The sequence below is a fragment of the Meriones unguiculatus genome, chromosome 7, assembly GCF_030254825.1.
Source record: "Meriones unguiculatus strain TT.TT164.6M chromosome 7, Bangor_MerUng_6.1, whole genome shotgun sequence".
In the NCBI taxonomy this organism is placed as follows: Eukaryota; Metazoa; Chordata; class Mammalia; order Rodentia; family Muridae; genus Meriones; species Meriones unguiculatus.
The window spans coordinates 83,064,727-83,079,874 of NC_083355.1; the positions used below are offsets into that span (position 1 = coordinate 83,064,727).

Consider the following 15,148-nt stretch of genomic DNA (forward strand, 5'->3'; position numbering starts at 1 on the left):
AAAATTGTATAATGAAAAAGAAACGAAACACAACATCGTTTACAAAAGAATCTGGCCTATAAAAATCAAACCTAAGGGCCTGGGGAGATGGATGGCTCAGTGGACAGGAGTGCTTGCTATAAAATATAAACAGTATAGACACAAAGAGGACCTGTGTTCTCATCCTTGAAATCCATATAAAAGCCAGGCATGGCCGTACACGCTTGTAGCCTCAGTACTCGGGTCAGAGACAGGTGGATCCTGGGAGCTTGTTGGCCAACCTAGACAACAGTGAGCTTCTGGAGCCCCTGTGATGATGATGATGACGATGACGATGATGAGGATGATGATGATGATGATGATGATGATGATGACGACATAGGAAAATACCTCCTTTGGCCCCTGCATCCACACAGATGCACATCCACCACACACATGCAGAACCCCACCAAAACAAAACAAAACCAAACCCTGGAAAAAGCTTCTAGAACCTAAGTAAAACAGACATAAGGGGAGAAGAACATGTCAGCATCTGGGCATATAATCGGCCAAATCCAGAGCAAATGGCTCATGTTTTCTTACACATGTGAATCCAAGAAACAGAGAGAGAGAGAACGAGTAGGGGAGCCAGCCAACTGAAGGAGATATTGTCTGGGTTTACATTCTGCTGTGACATGAAGACCTCAGTGATATCCCAGATGAGACACCAGAAGGAAGAATCATAAGCAACCACAGGAGTATGCGCCCTCTCTGGATAGCTAATCATATGGAGGATTAGTATTAATCCTGAGGGAAAGGTGGTAGCATTTTTAGCGGGAGGGGGTGCTTATCTTTTAATAGAGAGAACACCGGAAGTACTGATGAAATGACTTGATTTCTGTTGTTTGCTTCAAAATAATCCAAAGAAAGGGGAAGTTAGGTCTAGCTGAGATCCAGGGGCTGGGGTGAGGTGGGAGGGCAGGAGGAAGGAGTCAGCTGTGGGCTAGATAGAATGTGTGGATGCATGTGTATCTATGTATGTTTAAAATCTCCAGAAAATACTAACTAAATATGAAAAGGGAGGGAGGGTCTGGGTGGAATCGCTCAGTCTCCTACATGTACCTTTCTCATGTACAGAATGAAATAAAGCGATTATACAATCAACTCATTAAGAAGAAGATGGCTTTACAGCAGTCTCTGAATGAAGCCAGTGGGCAGAGCATTGGCGAACAGCTTCAGGTAAACAGTCAGAATAGTTGACATGACCCCAACCTCAGACCAGAGAGTCTTAGGCATCAGCTGCTTTGTCTATAAACCCTTGGCAAGTATCGGTGAAGTTTAAGAGATCCTCCAAATGAGAACACTTACTGTTGGCCCAGCATTTGGTCCCCAGCACTGAATAAACCAAGCATGATGATTACCTCTAATTCCAGCACGGGGTGGGGGGTGGGGGTGGGGAGATGGGTAGAAGCAGGGGGATCAGAAGCTCACGGTCACCCTCAGCTATCTAGACAGTTTAAAGCCAGCCTGGGCTTCTTGAGACCAGGCAGAGAGCCTAAAAGAATAGTTGCATAAAGATAGATCTATCACAACTGTTTAAGGATGGACCCCAGTATCAGTGCTTGTTAGAAAAGCCATAAATAGTCCAGAGCCCATTGAATTAAACAGTTGCCGTGACTAAAGCAGCATGTACGCTTATGATGGCATGCCATGTCTCTGTTGAAAAGGAGTGAGAGAGATATATAGCTCATGGTGTAACCTTATTAAGCATGCCTAGGCTCCTGGGTTTAATCTCCAGCAGCATGGAATTGGATTGTTGGATATATTTTCCATCATTTCTTTATTTTGATTTTGATTTTGGATTTTTGGGAAGGGTGTTACTCTTCTGTCTGGGCTGGTCTTATATTCAGCAAGCTCTCCTGCTTTAACCTGAGTATGGGCACTGTGCCCTCTCACTGGGTAACCCTGGCTGCTCTAGAACTTACTGTGTAGACCAGGCTAGCCTAGAGTTCACAGAGATCCACCTGCCTCAGCCTCCCACATGCTGGGATTAAAGGCCTGCACTTCCAGCTCTGGTCCAGGCTAGTTAATTTTTGAAAGGTAATTGTGTAGTGGTTTGAAGGAGTGCTAAAGAGCTGATGGTCACTCAGAACACTAGGGTGTGGAGACTGTAGAGGAATGTTCATTCAGAACATGGCTGCTCTGGCAAGAGATCGCAGCCAAAGACCTTCTAGGTCTGTGTGATCCAGCTGGAATGCAAACACACCTTTAATCCAGGAGACAGAGGCAAGCAGATCTGAGTTCAAATCCAGCCTGTAATAGAGCAAGTTTCAGGTAAAGAAAAGCTTAAGTCCAGGTGTGGTGGTACAAGCGTTGAATCCCAAACAGTGATGGTGAAGTTAGTTTGTAGAAGGAAGCACCCATGTTTGAAAGTGATGCCTAACTGAGTGGCAGAAACAGTGATGAATCAGAGAAAGATTTGACAGAGTAGGATACGCCCAACTCTCAGGAGAAGAGGGAGGAAAGGGAAGCTGCTTAAGGAGCAACACAGAAAATGAGAGACGGAGGAGGCAGTTTTCCTGGGACAGTAATAGAGAGATGGGTTGTAGAGAGAACTCAGCTGAAGACCGAAGGCCCCAGGAGATTAGAGCAGATTGGTGGAGTTAGTTTGAGGCCAAGCAGAGCATTTCAGAGGCCAATAGAAAAGCAGATTGATTGTTTAAGTTAACTGGGGGAGAAGTTTGAACCAGAACAGCTGAGTTGAACCAGCCAGCCCAGAGCTCAGTAAGAACAAGAAAGGATGAGCTTATTCAGCAGTAAATCTCAGAGGCTGAAAACATTCTAGGCCTATGTTAGATTGTACAGAGGCTGGGAGCTTCCAGGACTAGGCCTAGGTTAGCAGAAGAAGGCAGTAAGCCTCTGAGACAGAAATTAAAGAAGGTGAATTACTCTTACAGGAGACCATGAATACACACATGTATACACACATGTATACACACATGTATACACACATGCCTTGTTTGGCATGTGCTTAGAGTGTGTTGGGAACAAATTCAACTCTGGCACTTCTGGAGAGAACTGCGTGCTGGTGGGAGCAGGGACTGCCGTAGGACTTTGATTTTTATTTTCCCCTTAGCTTGTTTCAGTGCTCCCAAGGGCACTTCTGCGTTTGATTCTGTTTTAACACTTTGTGCTTCCTGACTTACTGAGGCCTTTTCCCTCTTGTCTGGCTTCTCACTTAGAAAGCAGATGTGCACACAGCGGAGCTGCAGAACTGCGAGAGGCAAGTCACCAAACTAAGAAAGGAAGGAGAGAGGCTCCGTTTCCCTCATGCTTTACTCCAGGACGTTTACAAGTTAGAGGTGTGTGGGGGCAGAAAGCGCTCATAGGGAAGCAGGGGCAAAAGGGACAGGGCTTGGGTCTCCCAGCAAGGGTTGAGATGTGTCCTTTGCCTGATTATTTTCCTGGCTGGCTGAAGTGCTCGTGCATATCTGCTCTCTCCGCTTCAGGATGTTCTTGAGAGTATGTGGGGCATCCTGAGAGCCAGATACTTCGAACTCAGCAGCCCGTTCCTCTCCAAGAGCCAGCAGGGCGCCCTGCTTCAAGGCATGGCGGAGCTAGTCAGTATTGGAAGAGAGAAGCTTGCAGCTGGCCCTTTACAGCATGCCAAGAGTAAAGATGCTTTGCAGGCGCAATTACAAGATCACAAGGTAGGAGCCTCTTCCTCTGGCCCCCTTCGTGATCCTAACCTCCCGTTGTCCCTGAGTGTGAAGAGAAAGTATCCACTGCCCCCTTTGAGGACGCACATAGCATTCTGCTACTTAGAGGCTCCTTCAGAGACTTCAGTGGAGCAGAGACCCGGGAGCTTCTAGAAGCAGGGTTGGGTTGTGGGTGGCAGTGGACTCTACTTCTTAGTTCTTCGGAGCTCTGCACTGAGTGAGAAGGCAGGCGTTTTATCGACAGGTCTCTAAGCAAATCTGCAGTGGAGAGTGTGTTCATCCTCCGAGGCATCTAACAGGAGGAACTGACTTTGGGAGGACAGCAAAGGCCTTCTCAAGAACCAGAATCAAAAGGAAGGCTTATAATCTAACGCTTTAGTTAGTATCTCCACTTCTCATTTATTCGTAGTACAATTTTTTTTTTTTTTTAAATCCCACCACTCAGGAGGTAGAGGCAGGAAGATTTCTATAAGTTCAAAGCCAGCTTGGTCAAAGTAGAGAATTCTAGGCGAGCCAGGACTACATTGTAAGAACCTCTCTTAAACAAACACACACATACACACACACACACACACACACACATGCATGCACACATGCACGCACAGAACGGTTCCTATTTTAGCCAAGACCTTTGGTAAACAGACCTTAAATCTAGGAATTTTTTTTTAACATTAATTTATTTCGTGTAGATGAGTGCTGTATCTGCACATACACCTGCATGCCAGAAGAGGGCACCAGATCTCGTTATAGATGGTTGTGAGCCACCTTGTGGTTGCTGGGAATTGAACTCAGGTCCTCTGGAAGAGCAGCCAGTGCTCTTAGTACAGCTGAGCCATCTCTCCAGCCCAGTCTAGGAAAATTTAGAAGGTGAATACTACACTAGTGTCAGAGGAAGAGGGGAAAATACCCCCCACGGTGGCATCCATCCTTTTGACCCTGTCATCAGTAAAGTTAATACTCAAGAATGAGGCAGTAGAATCACACCCTTCTCAACAAAGTCATGTCCATTCCTAGGGCTAGGAGAAGGGATTCACCTAAGAAAGAGGCCCCTCCAAAGAACTAGAGTCAGCGGCTGGGTGCAGACGCCGTGTGAAGCACGGCCTCCATGCTGAAAGCTGCCCAGTCCACCCCGCAGCAAATCCCCTCCCAAGGACTGGGGGCATGTCTCAGCCACAGAGCCCTTGCCCAGCGTGTGTGAGGGTTTAGGTGCCCCAGTGCCAGAGGGAGGCTGATCAAAGGAACTGGGGTAAAATGTCAAGACAGTTTGGCTTTTACAGCATTCCCAATTAAAACAATAAATACCAGAAACCCTTTTTCTGTGTTAACAGGGATTTTTCCAGAAGCTGGTGGCTGACATGTTGCTGATTCAAACCTATTCGGCCAAAATGTTCCCGCCTTCGTTACAGAAGGGAGAGGGATTTGGGGCAGAACGAGCGGCAGAAGTGAGAGCTGTGGAGGAAGAGGCCTGCCTGCATGGCGCCAGGCTTCAGAGTGTGCTGGAGGTATGGCGGTCCGCTGGATCTCTGGTTCCACCCTCCGCTGGTGCCAGGCGTCAGAGCCTTGGCTGGGTGGGAACGTCGCAGTTGGGGAAGGTGGACCAGGCTCCAGGTGGACCCCTTGCCCCTTCAAGCACGTCATACACAATGGTGTAGGTTTGTCTGTAAAGGGTAGCACTGAAGGCACGTGACAACCACAGATGAGATGGTTTGGACGAAACAGTCCATGGTTCACAGTCTAGGCTCCTTGAAGAGCTATTGGGGATGCTGTCAGAAAGTGCATCTGTGACAACCCGGCCTCAGTTCAAAGAAAAAGCAGCCAGGTATCGAGCCCTTTTCGGCTTGAAAGCTGTCCTCTTAACTCACTGAACCATTTACAGCAGATGTTGGCCCATAAAGGGAATCTTTAAAAGGGAAAAATAGTCAACTTTGTAATGTTATAAATACAGCACTATTTCCTGATGACAATATTTATCTGCCAGTTATGTCATCAAATTGGTTTTATAGTAATGGTGATTTTAAAAGGTTTTCTGAACCCAGTGAGGGCCCTGTAAGACTAGTGGATGTTATTTGAACAAAAAGGAGAATTGTTGTTGTTGTTGTTGTTTTGCTTTTTTTTTTTTTTTTCAAGACAGGGTTTCTCTGTAGCCCTTGGCTGTCCTGGACTCACCTAAGAGATCATTTTTAATGCCAGTAACTCCATTCCTTAGTGCTTAGGAACTCCAGCCAGTGGGCTGCCATGGAAATATGGGGAGATAGAACAATATATTCTGAGCACCCCTGAGTAGGATAAGGCAACACTCAGGGTAAGGGAGATAGTCGTGTCGTGGGGGTTTGGGGTACAAGTACGCCCTCCTCCCTGCTGTCACCGCCTATGAGCTCAGGTAGGCTGTCAGGTATGAGTCAGGTAGCTCAGTAAAACTATGCCCGCTAGATTTTGGGGTTCCACTGGAGAGGCAAGAACAACCTGGTGGAGGTACTTCTTTGCAAAAAGCTTTTCAAAATTTGCACTCCACCTTTCCCAATAAGAACAGGGCTCCCTCACGTTGTTAGGTCTCTACAGCAGGGTTCACAATGGCACCTCAACTCACTGTGGTTTTCTCACTCCCATTACCCCGTTTCACCATGCCAACATAAAGCATATGTGACCCTGAGTTTGATTCCCCCCAGCACTGCAAGCAAATAATCACATTCTGATACCAGTGGGGCTTAAACACACAGACACACACACACATGCACACACCACCACCAACAACAAGACCTTTTGAAAGCAATGGGCTTGTGTATGCTGGTGACTGAGTCCTTCCTCGCACCATATAAGCTCTTGGGTGCACCCAGAGTCTATGTGGGGTCCATGTTTCAGCTTCTTCTGGCCTCTATTTGTTTCTGGCTTCACGATTGTCATTGCCTGGAACTGATTCCCATGGCTTGTTCTGTAGAAATGGGAAGAGTTTGATGAAAACTATGCAGCTCTTGAGAAGGACCTGGAAGTTCTCATCTCTTCACTGCCCTCTGTGAGTCTGGTGGAAGAGACGGAGGAGCGGCTGCTGGAAAGGATCTCATTTTACCAGGTAGCGTGCTGGCCGCTGGATGACAGGCCTGGCCCACGGCGCTCTGTGAGCTGTGCTGACGGGGCTGCAGGGTTTTGAAGCTGGGGGGTTTCATGTTATTTTTCACACCACTGGCTGATGGGTGAATTCAGGAGGGTTTGGAGTCCCTCCCAACTCTCCCCACCACCTAGTATACCTTCCTTCCAACTTCTTTGGTTTGCTTTTTAAACAACCCACGGTCCACATGGATGTGGGGTCACCGTGCCAGCAAACAACACCCAAAGCAGCAACTCTGCCTCCCCCAGCAGCTACTAACTGCCAATAGCTCCATGGTAAGGGGGAGGACCTTGGGAGCCCCTCCCCATTCCATGCTGAAAAATATTTTAGATTTTATTTTTAATTGTGTGTGCGTGTGTGTGTTTATGCATGTGAGTGCGGTGCCTGTGGGGTCCAAAAGATGACTTCCTATCCCCTGGATCAGAATTTACAGGCAGCTGTAACCTCTCGGAAATGGGTGCGTGGGAACTGAGCTTTGGTCCTGTGTAAAAGCTTTACCCACTCTGAACCACTGGGCCAGGTCCCAGCCCTGTGCGGTCATTTTTAACTGGCTCCGTCTCCTGCAGGTTTTATTCAGGTAATCACAGCGGCTGTGAGTTCGTGTGCACAGCAGTGACAGCATGTCAGAGGACAGCATTCCACAGAACTCTTCCCTCTGTCTTTGCCTTCTTCCTGCCCACTCCTCCACAGTGTGTCCTCTGAGCCTTGGAACGGGAGGGGGCAGAGACATCCCATCTGTGGCTGAGCAAACATGGTCACTTATTCTTTACCTATCAGTACATAAGATGAGAACAGGAAGAGTTTCGTAAACCCTGAGCTTCTGCACATGTGCTTACAATGCAATTCTGATTGGACATAGCCTCCGAGGCACATAAGATCTGTTATCTGCCTCTAGTGTTATAGAAAGCCTGCAGGCTGGGGTTGTTGACATACATACCTGTAATCTTAGCATTCCAGAGACACAAGAAGACTGTGATCTTGAAAACTGCCTGGGATGCACAGTGGGGGCCAGTGAGAGAATGGCATTTTCCTAGGGCTGGAACACTTTATTTGTACTTGCTAACGATCCACAGTTAGGTAAATCTGGATCCATGAAACATCAAGAATCGCAGGATTCTTGTGCTAGCCAAACACCTAGATGAATGAGGTTGAAAATTAAACCACGGTATATTAAAAACAACAACAAAATACAATCTAGCTTGTCTATAAACCCAGTACTCAGGAGGTTGGGGCAGGAGGATTTCTGTAAGCTCCATCTCAGCTTGGGCTACAGAATGAGTTAGTAAAGGTTCATATCACAAAAGCAAAACAACAGCAATAAAAAAGGAAATGATCTAAGAGTAGACAATGTAATGTGGCCCTGGTTATTCCTCTCAGATGTTAGTGTTATGCTAGTAAATCTGAAATCTTGTGTGTTTGCATGTGTGTGTGATATAAAGCATGTGTGTGTGAGTGATATGTTGGTGTGTGTATACATGTGTGTATACCAGAGTAGAAGATCAGCGTCCTCTATTGTTTTCCGTACCTTGTTTTGAGATGAAATCTCTGTGTAGCCCCGGCTGTCTTGGACCTTGCTATGTAAACCAGGCTGGCTTCACACTCAGGAACCTACCTGCCTCTGCCTCCTGAATTTTGGGGTTAAAGGTGTGCATTGCTTGGGGCTGAAGAGATGGCTCAGCAGTTCAAGGCACTGTCTGCTCTTGCAAAGGAACCAGGTTAGATTCCCAGCTCACAGGCATCTGTAACTCAAGTTCCCTCTGCAGGCACCAGATACACACATGGTATACAGATAGACAGAGAGACCTACGGACAAAACACTCATGTACATAAAATAATGTTTTTAATTTAAAAAAAAAATGTACATGCCACCATGCCTGACAGACCCTCGCTTATGTGATCCTGAAGCTGACCATTTCAGCTAGGCCGGCTGGCCAGAGAGCCTCAGGCATCTGCCTTTCTTTCCCCACTGCCCCAGTGCTGGGGTTACAAATACGTTCTCACACAACTTTTTTTATGGGTGTTGGAGGTCCAAACCACAAAGTTTCCAACCCCCACCCAATCCCTGAAAGCCTTTTTCAAAGAAATAGTTGTTCTAAGACTTCCAAACAAATTCTCCGTACTGTATCCCTCAAAGCCCACCCTCGCTGTAGACTTCTTTGGACCGTTCATAGTCCCATGTAGTCACAGAGGTTTGTGTATGTCCAACCAATGTGGTTTCCTTGGTTGGTGGAGTCTGGACCGAGGAAGGCAGATGGTGCTTGTGTAGCCTCTGCTCTGGGACACACTCATATTCAGACGCTGCTTAGAACTGAAAAGCTTTCACTGACCAGCATGTAGTCTCTTTGCCCTAGAAGAGACTAGGGCATGAATGAAGGCATCAGAACCCCTCAGAGGGGACTCAGGATGTCGCTCAGTAGGTCGAATTCATTGCCCGCCATTCATGAAGCCCATCCAGGGTTTGATCTACCGCATAAACCGAGCACGTTAGTGCAGGCTTATGGTCTTAGCACGTGGGAGGTAGGAGCAGGAGGATCCTAGATCAGGTCAACCTATAAAGATGACCCCTTACCTCCCGGAATAGGTGGTATATATTAACTCAGGATATATATATATATATATATATATATACGTTTTTAAAAAGCAAAAACAACTCCCAGAGGAGTTGTAATGACACAGCAGCTGATGCTTAAGGCTTAGAAAATGGCGACTCGTTTTGTGATTGGCTTTGGACATTTTATCCTAGCTTGTAGGTTCAGATTGTAGCTGGGAGTGGTAGGAGGAGACTTACAAGTAAAGGGGGGGGGACAAAAACTGATGGGTTTTCAAGAAGGCTTAATTGGAAAATAGCAAAAGTTCTATTTTGATAATTTACTTTTAAAGATTAAACAGCCACCAGGTAAGTGGCATTGGCTGAATCAAGCTGTGGAGATAATTGCTGTTAGGCAGAGTTCTCTTCAGGGGGTCATTGCATTTGCAGTTTGGAAGGATTTTATTTTCCGTGTGTGTGTGAAGTCGGCCTAATGACGTGCTGTTTTAATTTATTTGAAAGTTATTTTTTTTTCCCCCTCTTAGTCCTCATATTCAGAAACCTCTACAAATTAGTTCTCTGCCTGGTCTCTGTGTCTTGTGGATAATGGATAATTATTTTTACATTTATCCCCCTGCTCAAGTCTAAGTTTCAGTCTGTGAGACTCAGCAGCTGGGAGTGGGGACTGATGTGGGAGGAACTGCAAAATTCAGGCCCTTCTTCAGAGGGCTATAGACCCTTCATTGATACATCTCCCTGTGTTCCCAGAGGCACTGGAAATCCTGATATCTATATTTTTTTGCAATTAATGTCTAAAACTTCCTGACTTTCAAAATTAATCTTTGCGTCAGCAGGAGAGACAGCTCAGTGGTTAAGAGCCCTAGCTGCTCTCTCCTTGATGACCTGGGTTCGATTCCCAGTGCCCACACAACCACTCACAACCAGCTGTAAGTCTAGTTCCAGGATATCCAATGCCCTCTTCTGTCACCAGGTATGTGTTTGTGGCACAGATATACATGCAGGCAAAACATCCATACACACAAAAGAGTAATATTAAAGAATTAAATAAGTTTGAAAAAGTAATCTGCATGTCAAGGCAAACCTGTCTGAAATGGTAGGCCATGCTAGTCACGCTGCTGAGGAGGTGGAGCCAGGGCCTCCCTTAGTCCCAGTGTTTGAAGCCAGCCCGTAATCTCAGTATTTGAAAGGCTCAGGCCGGACTTTTTCAAGTTTGGGCTACATGGTGAGTTTTCAGGTCTGCCTGGACTATACAAGAAGGCCCTGTCTTATGAAAAGAGGGAGAGGGAGAGGGAGAGAGAGAAAGAGAGAGAGAGAGAGAGAGAGAGAGAGAGAGAGAGAGAGAGACTAGATTGGCAGATTTGGCTTTAAATGATTTATTCTGTGACTTTTTTTTTTTTAAGCAAATAAAAAGAAACACTGATGGAAAGCATGTGCGGCTTTGCCAAACCTTGAATGAAGGCAAACAGCTGGCGGCATCTGTGAGCTGCCCCGAGCTAGAGGGCCAGATCGCGAAGCTGGAAGAGCATTGGCTGTCCCTCAACAAGAGAATTGACCAGGAGCTCCACCGGCTGCAGTCACTCCTGAAGCACCTTCTCAGGTACGTCGCCTTCGAGACAGGCGGGCTTCGCATTCTGCTGTAGAGAAAAGACCCCAGCGAGAGTCTGCAGTCAGCCCAAGGTTGTCCGTCCCTGACATCAGGCCGTGTTCCCTCCAGTTAGGCTAACCTCCGATCTTGGTTCACTAGACTCAGGATAACATGCTAGCAGTCTCCTGGGGCATTTGCACATTTCCACAAGCATAAGGAATTGGATTGGTGCAATTCCTAGGATACTTTCATGCCGGCATGTCACAATCTCACACACGATTCCAAAGATTTAAGAAGTTTAATAACTCAGGGTTGGGGGGGTGGTACGCCTTTAATCCCAGTGCACTTGGGAGGCAGAAGCAGGTGGATCTCCAAGTTCAAGGTCAGCTTCATCTACAGAGTAAGTCCCGGGACAGTCAGGGCTAGACAGAAAGTTTAGAAATGTTTAATGATTTTAGCTCATTGAGCAGTTTGAGGAGGACTTTTGACTTCTTCAGAGGATGTGTTGTGTTCTCTTGGAGTCTTCTTGAACCATCAGAGGATGATGGGAAAAATAGAGAGCATTTAAGCCTCAGTTTCATGCCTGCCTCTCGGAGACCGTTAGAGCTGAAGAAGTTGAAAAGTGACAAGGAAGACAGCATTCTGCTTGGCTATTTCCAGCATATTAGATAATATAATAGCATGCAGCCAATGTCATGTGTACTCGTATGCAAATGCCAGCTCCATTTTCACTGTAAACACATAACTGGAAAACATTGATGACCAAGCTGATCTCTGCCATGGCTGATGGGTAGGCTTCAGTATAGCTATGGTAAGAATGTTTCATACTTTTAAAAAATGCCTCTTCCTTCTTGATTACTTCCAATAGCGAGAGTTCTAGAAAATGGTAAAAACCATTGAGCTTGGGGCACAGTATAAGACATGATAGAGTACTTACACACTCCATGGATTTCTGAATAATAGCACTGATTGCTATTTCCGTCACCTAAGATGATATACGGCAGCCTTGAGCCAATGGCAGGGTGCTGTTGGGCACTATTTTATCTTATAAAACGTAAACTAAGAGCGCTAGGTACTAGTGTGTGTCATCGCCAGAGCTGGGGTTCTCATTTCCATTCTTGATTGGCTCCCATCAGTTACAGCAGCGGTTCAGCCGAGCTCACCAGGTGGTTGGAATCGGCTCAGCAAACGCTGAATTACTGGAAAGAGCAATCCCTCAATGCATCTCAGGACCTGGATACCATCAGAAGCAGCATCGGCAGATTCTTTGTAAGTCGCTCAGACTCCCGGTCAGGAAGAAATACCCCAGAAAGAAAAGTATCAGGGTTGCTGTGATGGTCTCTGCTTCCATTTGCGGGTGAGGGGTTACGCAGGGGGCAGGTCGCAGACGTGTTCTTAGGGCCATTTGCTTGTTAACCAACTCTATGGAACATATGTTACGGGAAGCTTGCTCACACACGGGCATATTTTACTAATAGGAAAAGAAACAGCCAAACCTCTGGCTGCCTTAGACCAATGTTATTTCATGGAGTCAACAGATGCGTGATTTTAAGTTCTTGTGAGAATTCCCTGTTCAAGTTTCGGTTTTATTATTTTGATCGCGGGGTGGGGTGGGTAGAAGCTCTTCTTTCATAACGAAATGCGCTTACTGGTCAGAGATGTAGCTCAGTGATGGAACACTGGCCTAACAAATGTGCAGGTACTGGGGATCAACACCCAGCACAGAAAGTTATACGTGGGATCTGTATTAATTTGTTAGGTATATACAGAATATTTTTCCTGGGTCTATACTCTCCTCCATTTTATAGCTATAGCTATTCAGATATTAAAATATAGGTTTTTTTTTTTAATGCACTTGAAAGACTTCAAGCGAAAGGGAAAGACTTCAAACAGTTTATTCGAAAATTTATTTCAAGTAATTAGTTGAATATGGACATGTATTGGACTCCACAGTTTCTTGCAAAGTTGACCATTGAATGCAGCCTTATCTAGCTTTATTTTATGTGTATGAGTGTTTTGCCTGATACCTCGGAGGTCAGAAGAAGGCATCAAATCTTCTGGAACTGGAATTGCAAATGGTTGCTAGCCACCATGTGGGCACTAGGAACTAAATCTGGGCCCTCTGTAAAAGAAGTGCTTTTAATCACTGGAGAGTCATCTCTCCAGGCAATACTTGTATATTTAAAAAAATATGAATTCTCTAGGTTAAAAGGAGCTCGGGACCCCATGCAGCATATATGTGGCCCCTGAAATGCTATCCAACTCTCTGTAGGCAGAGAGAGAGAGAGAGAGTGTGTGTATGTATAGACATTTTACTCTCTTTAGTTTTACAGTTCAGACAGTAAAGTCTGACTGTACTTAAGTTTTGAAAGTGTCTCATCTCAGCAACTGTTTCCTCTAGGAATTTTCCAAGGAAGTTGATGAGAAGTCCTCCCTGAAATCTGCAGTGATGAGTACCGGGAACCAACTTCTCCACCTGAAAGAGGCGGACACGGCCGCGCTGAGAGCCTCCTTAGCACAGTTTGAACAGAAGTGGACGGAGCTCATAACTCAGCTTCCCGACATCCAAGAGAAGCTTCACCAGGTACGCTTTAAATTTAAAGGCCTGGCGTTGAAATGAGCGTGCGCTTGTGAGCTCGCAACTCTTTTAAAATTATCTTTCTAACTCAATCATTTTCTTTGACACTACCTAGCCCCCAACACACACACATATACACACACACACTCACACCACTGAATATAGGTCTTAATCGCTAGACTCTCCTCCAATGAGATCTTTCTTAAGAGAAAAATCAAGCTTAATTACTTTATTGCTTGGCTGTCTCTGTGCCACTGGCTTGGCTTATATGAAGGTCTTTATCATTGACTGGGGGCTTGTTTTTGTGGCCAACCTGCAAGACCTTTTATCAAAGCAGGCGCCCTCCTTGGCGATGCCCTGATTCATTTGGTCAGCTGCAGGTAATTAAATGGAAATCGTTCTGCCCTTGCAGCTTCAGATGGAGAAGCTGCCGTCTCGAGAAGCGATCTTCGAGATGATCAGCTGGATGAATTCCGTGGAGCCTCAGGTGGCAGGTGGGGACGCTGAGCTCCAGCAGTGTTCTGCGTCTCAAGTGAAGAGCCTTCTGCAGAAGCTCAAGGTAATTATCCAGAAGGGGCCGACGGCTTTCCACTGAATACGGAAGCAAATCACTTCAGGGAAAAGGCTTGACCCAAAGACGTGTGAGATATAATCAAGAGAAATGGATTGGAGGGAGGCAGGGAGGGAAGGGACTGGCAATGATGCTAGAGTGGACAGCCCAAGCCTTCAGTGGGCTCGGGCTGGGCTCAGCCTCCTGCCATCTTTTTTTTTTTTTTCCTTTTTTTAATTATTATCATTTATTACAGTTTATTCAATTTGTATCCTGGCTGTGGCCCTCTTCATCTCTTCTTCCAATCCCACCCTCCCTCCCTCTTCTCCCCCATGCCCCTCCCCTAGTCCACTGATAGGGGACTCTTCTTCCCCTTCTATTTGACCCTAGCCTATCAGGTCTCATCAGAACTGGTTGTATTGTCTTCCTCTGTGGCCTGGCAAGGATGCACCCCCCCAGGGGAGGTTATCAGAGAGCCTGCTTCTGAGTTCATGCCAGAGAAATTCCCTGCTCCCCTTACTAGGGAGTAGGAACCCCACTTGGATACTGAGTCTATGGGCTACATCTGAGACCAGGTTTTAGATCCTCTCCATGCCTTGTCCTTGGTTGGGGTATCTTTCTCTTCAAGGCCCTCAGGGCTCAGTTTTTATGGCTCTGTTGGAGTTCTGTTGGCTCTTCATGGAGCTCTTATCCTCTCCAGATCTTTCTGTCTCTTGCTTCTTTCATAAGATTCCTTGCATTCTGCCCAAAGTTTGACTATGAGTCTTAGTCTCTACTTCAATACCTCGATCAGTAGAGTCTTTCAGAGACTGTCTGTAGTATGCTCCTGTCCTGTTCCCAGTCTTCTCCTGCTTCTGACACCTATTGTACAAAGAAGCCAAAATGATACAATGGAAAAAAGATAGCATCTTCAACAAATGGTGCTGGTCTAACTGAAAGTCCACAGGTAGAAAAATGCAAATAGATCTACATTTATCACCCTAAACAAAACTAAAGTCTAAGTAGATCAAAGACCTCAACATAAAACCAGACATACTAAAACTGTTAGAAGAAAAAGAGGGGAAGACCCTAGAACTCATTGGCACAGGAAACAACTTCCTCAACAGA

General features: G+C 46.0%; 1 protein-coding gene across 3 annotated transcripts in view; it reads left to right on the forward strand.

The window, feature by feature from the left end:
* Syne2 (spectrin repeat containing nuclear envelope protein 2) overlaps positions 1-15,148 on the forward strand; it is a 302,588-nt gene that overhangs the window by 215,576 nt on the left and 71,864 nt on the right. For all 3 annotated transcript variants that reach the window (XM_060387664.1, XM_060387667.1, XM_060387666.1), the window contains exons 74-82: positions 1,096-1,197; positions 3,201-3,320; positions 3,468-3,668; positions 5,006-5,179; positions 6,613-6,744; positions 10,729-10,925; positions 12,050-12,182; positions 13,315-13,497; positions 13,904-14,050. In XM_060387664.1, coding sequence (XP_060243647.1) covers positions 1,096-1,197; positions 3,201-3,320; positions 3,468-3,668; positions 5,006-5,179; positions 6,613-6,744; positions 10,729-10,925; positions 12,050-12,182; positions 13,315-13,497; positions 13,904-14,050 — 1,389 coding nt within the window. The remainder of the gene's footprint in view (positions 1-1,095; positions 1,198-3,200; positions 3,321-3,467; positions 3,669-5,005; positions 5,180-6,612; positions 6,745-10,728; positions 10,926-12,049; positions 12,183-13,314; positions 13,498-13,903; positions 14,051-15,148) is intronic.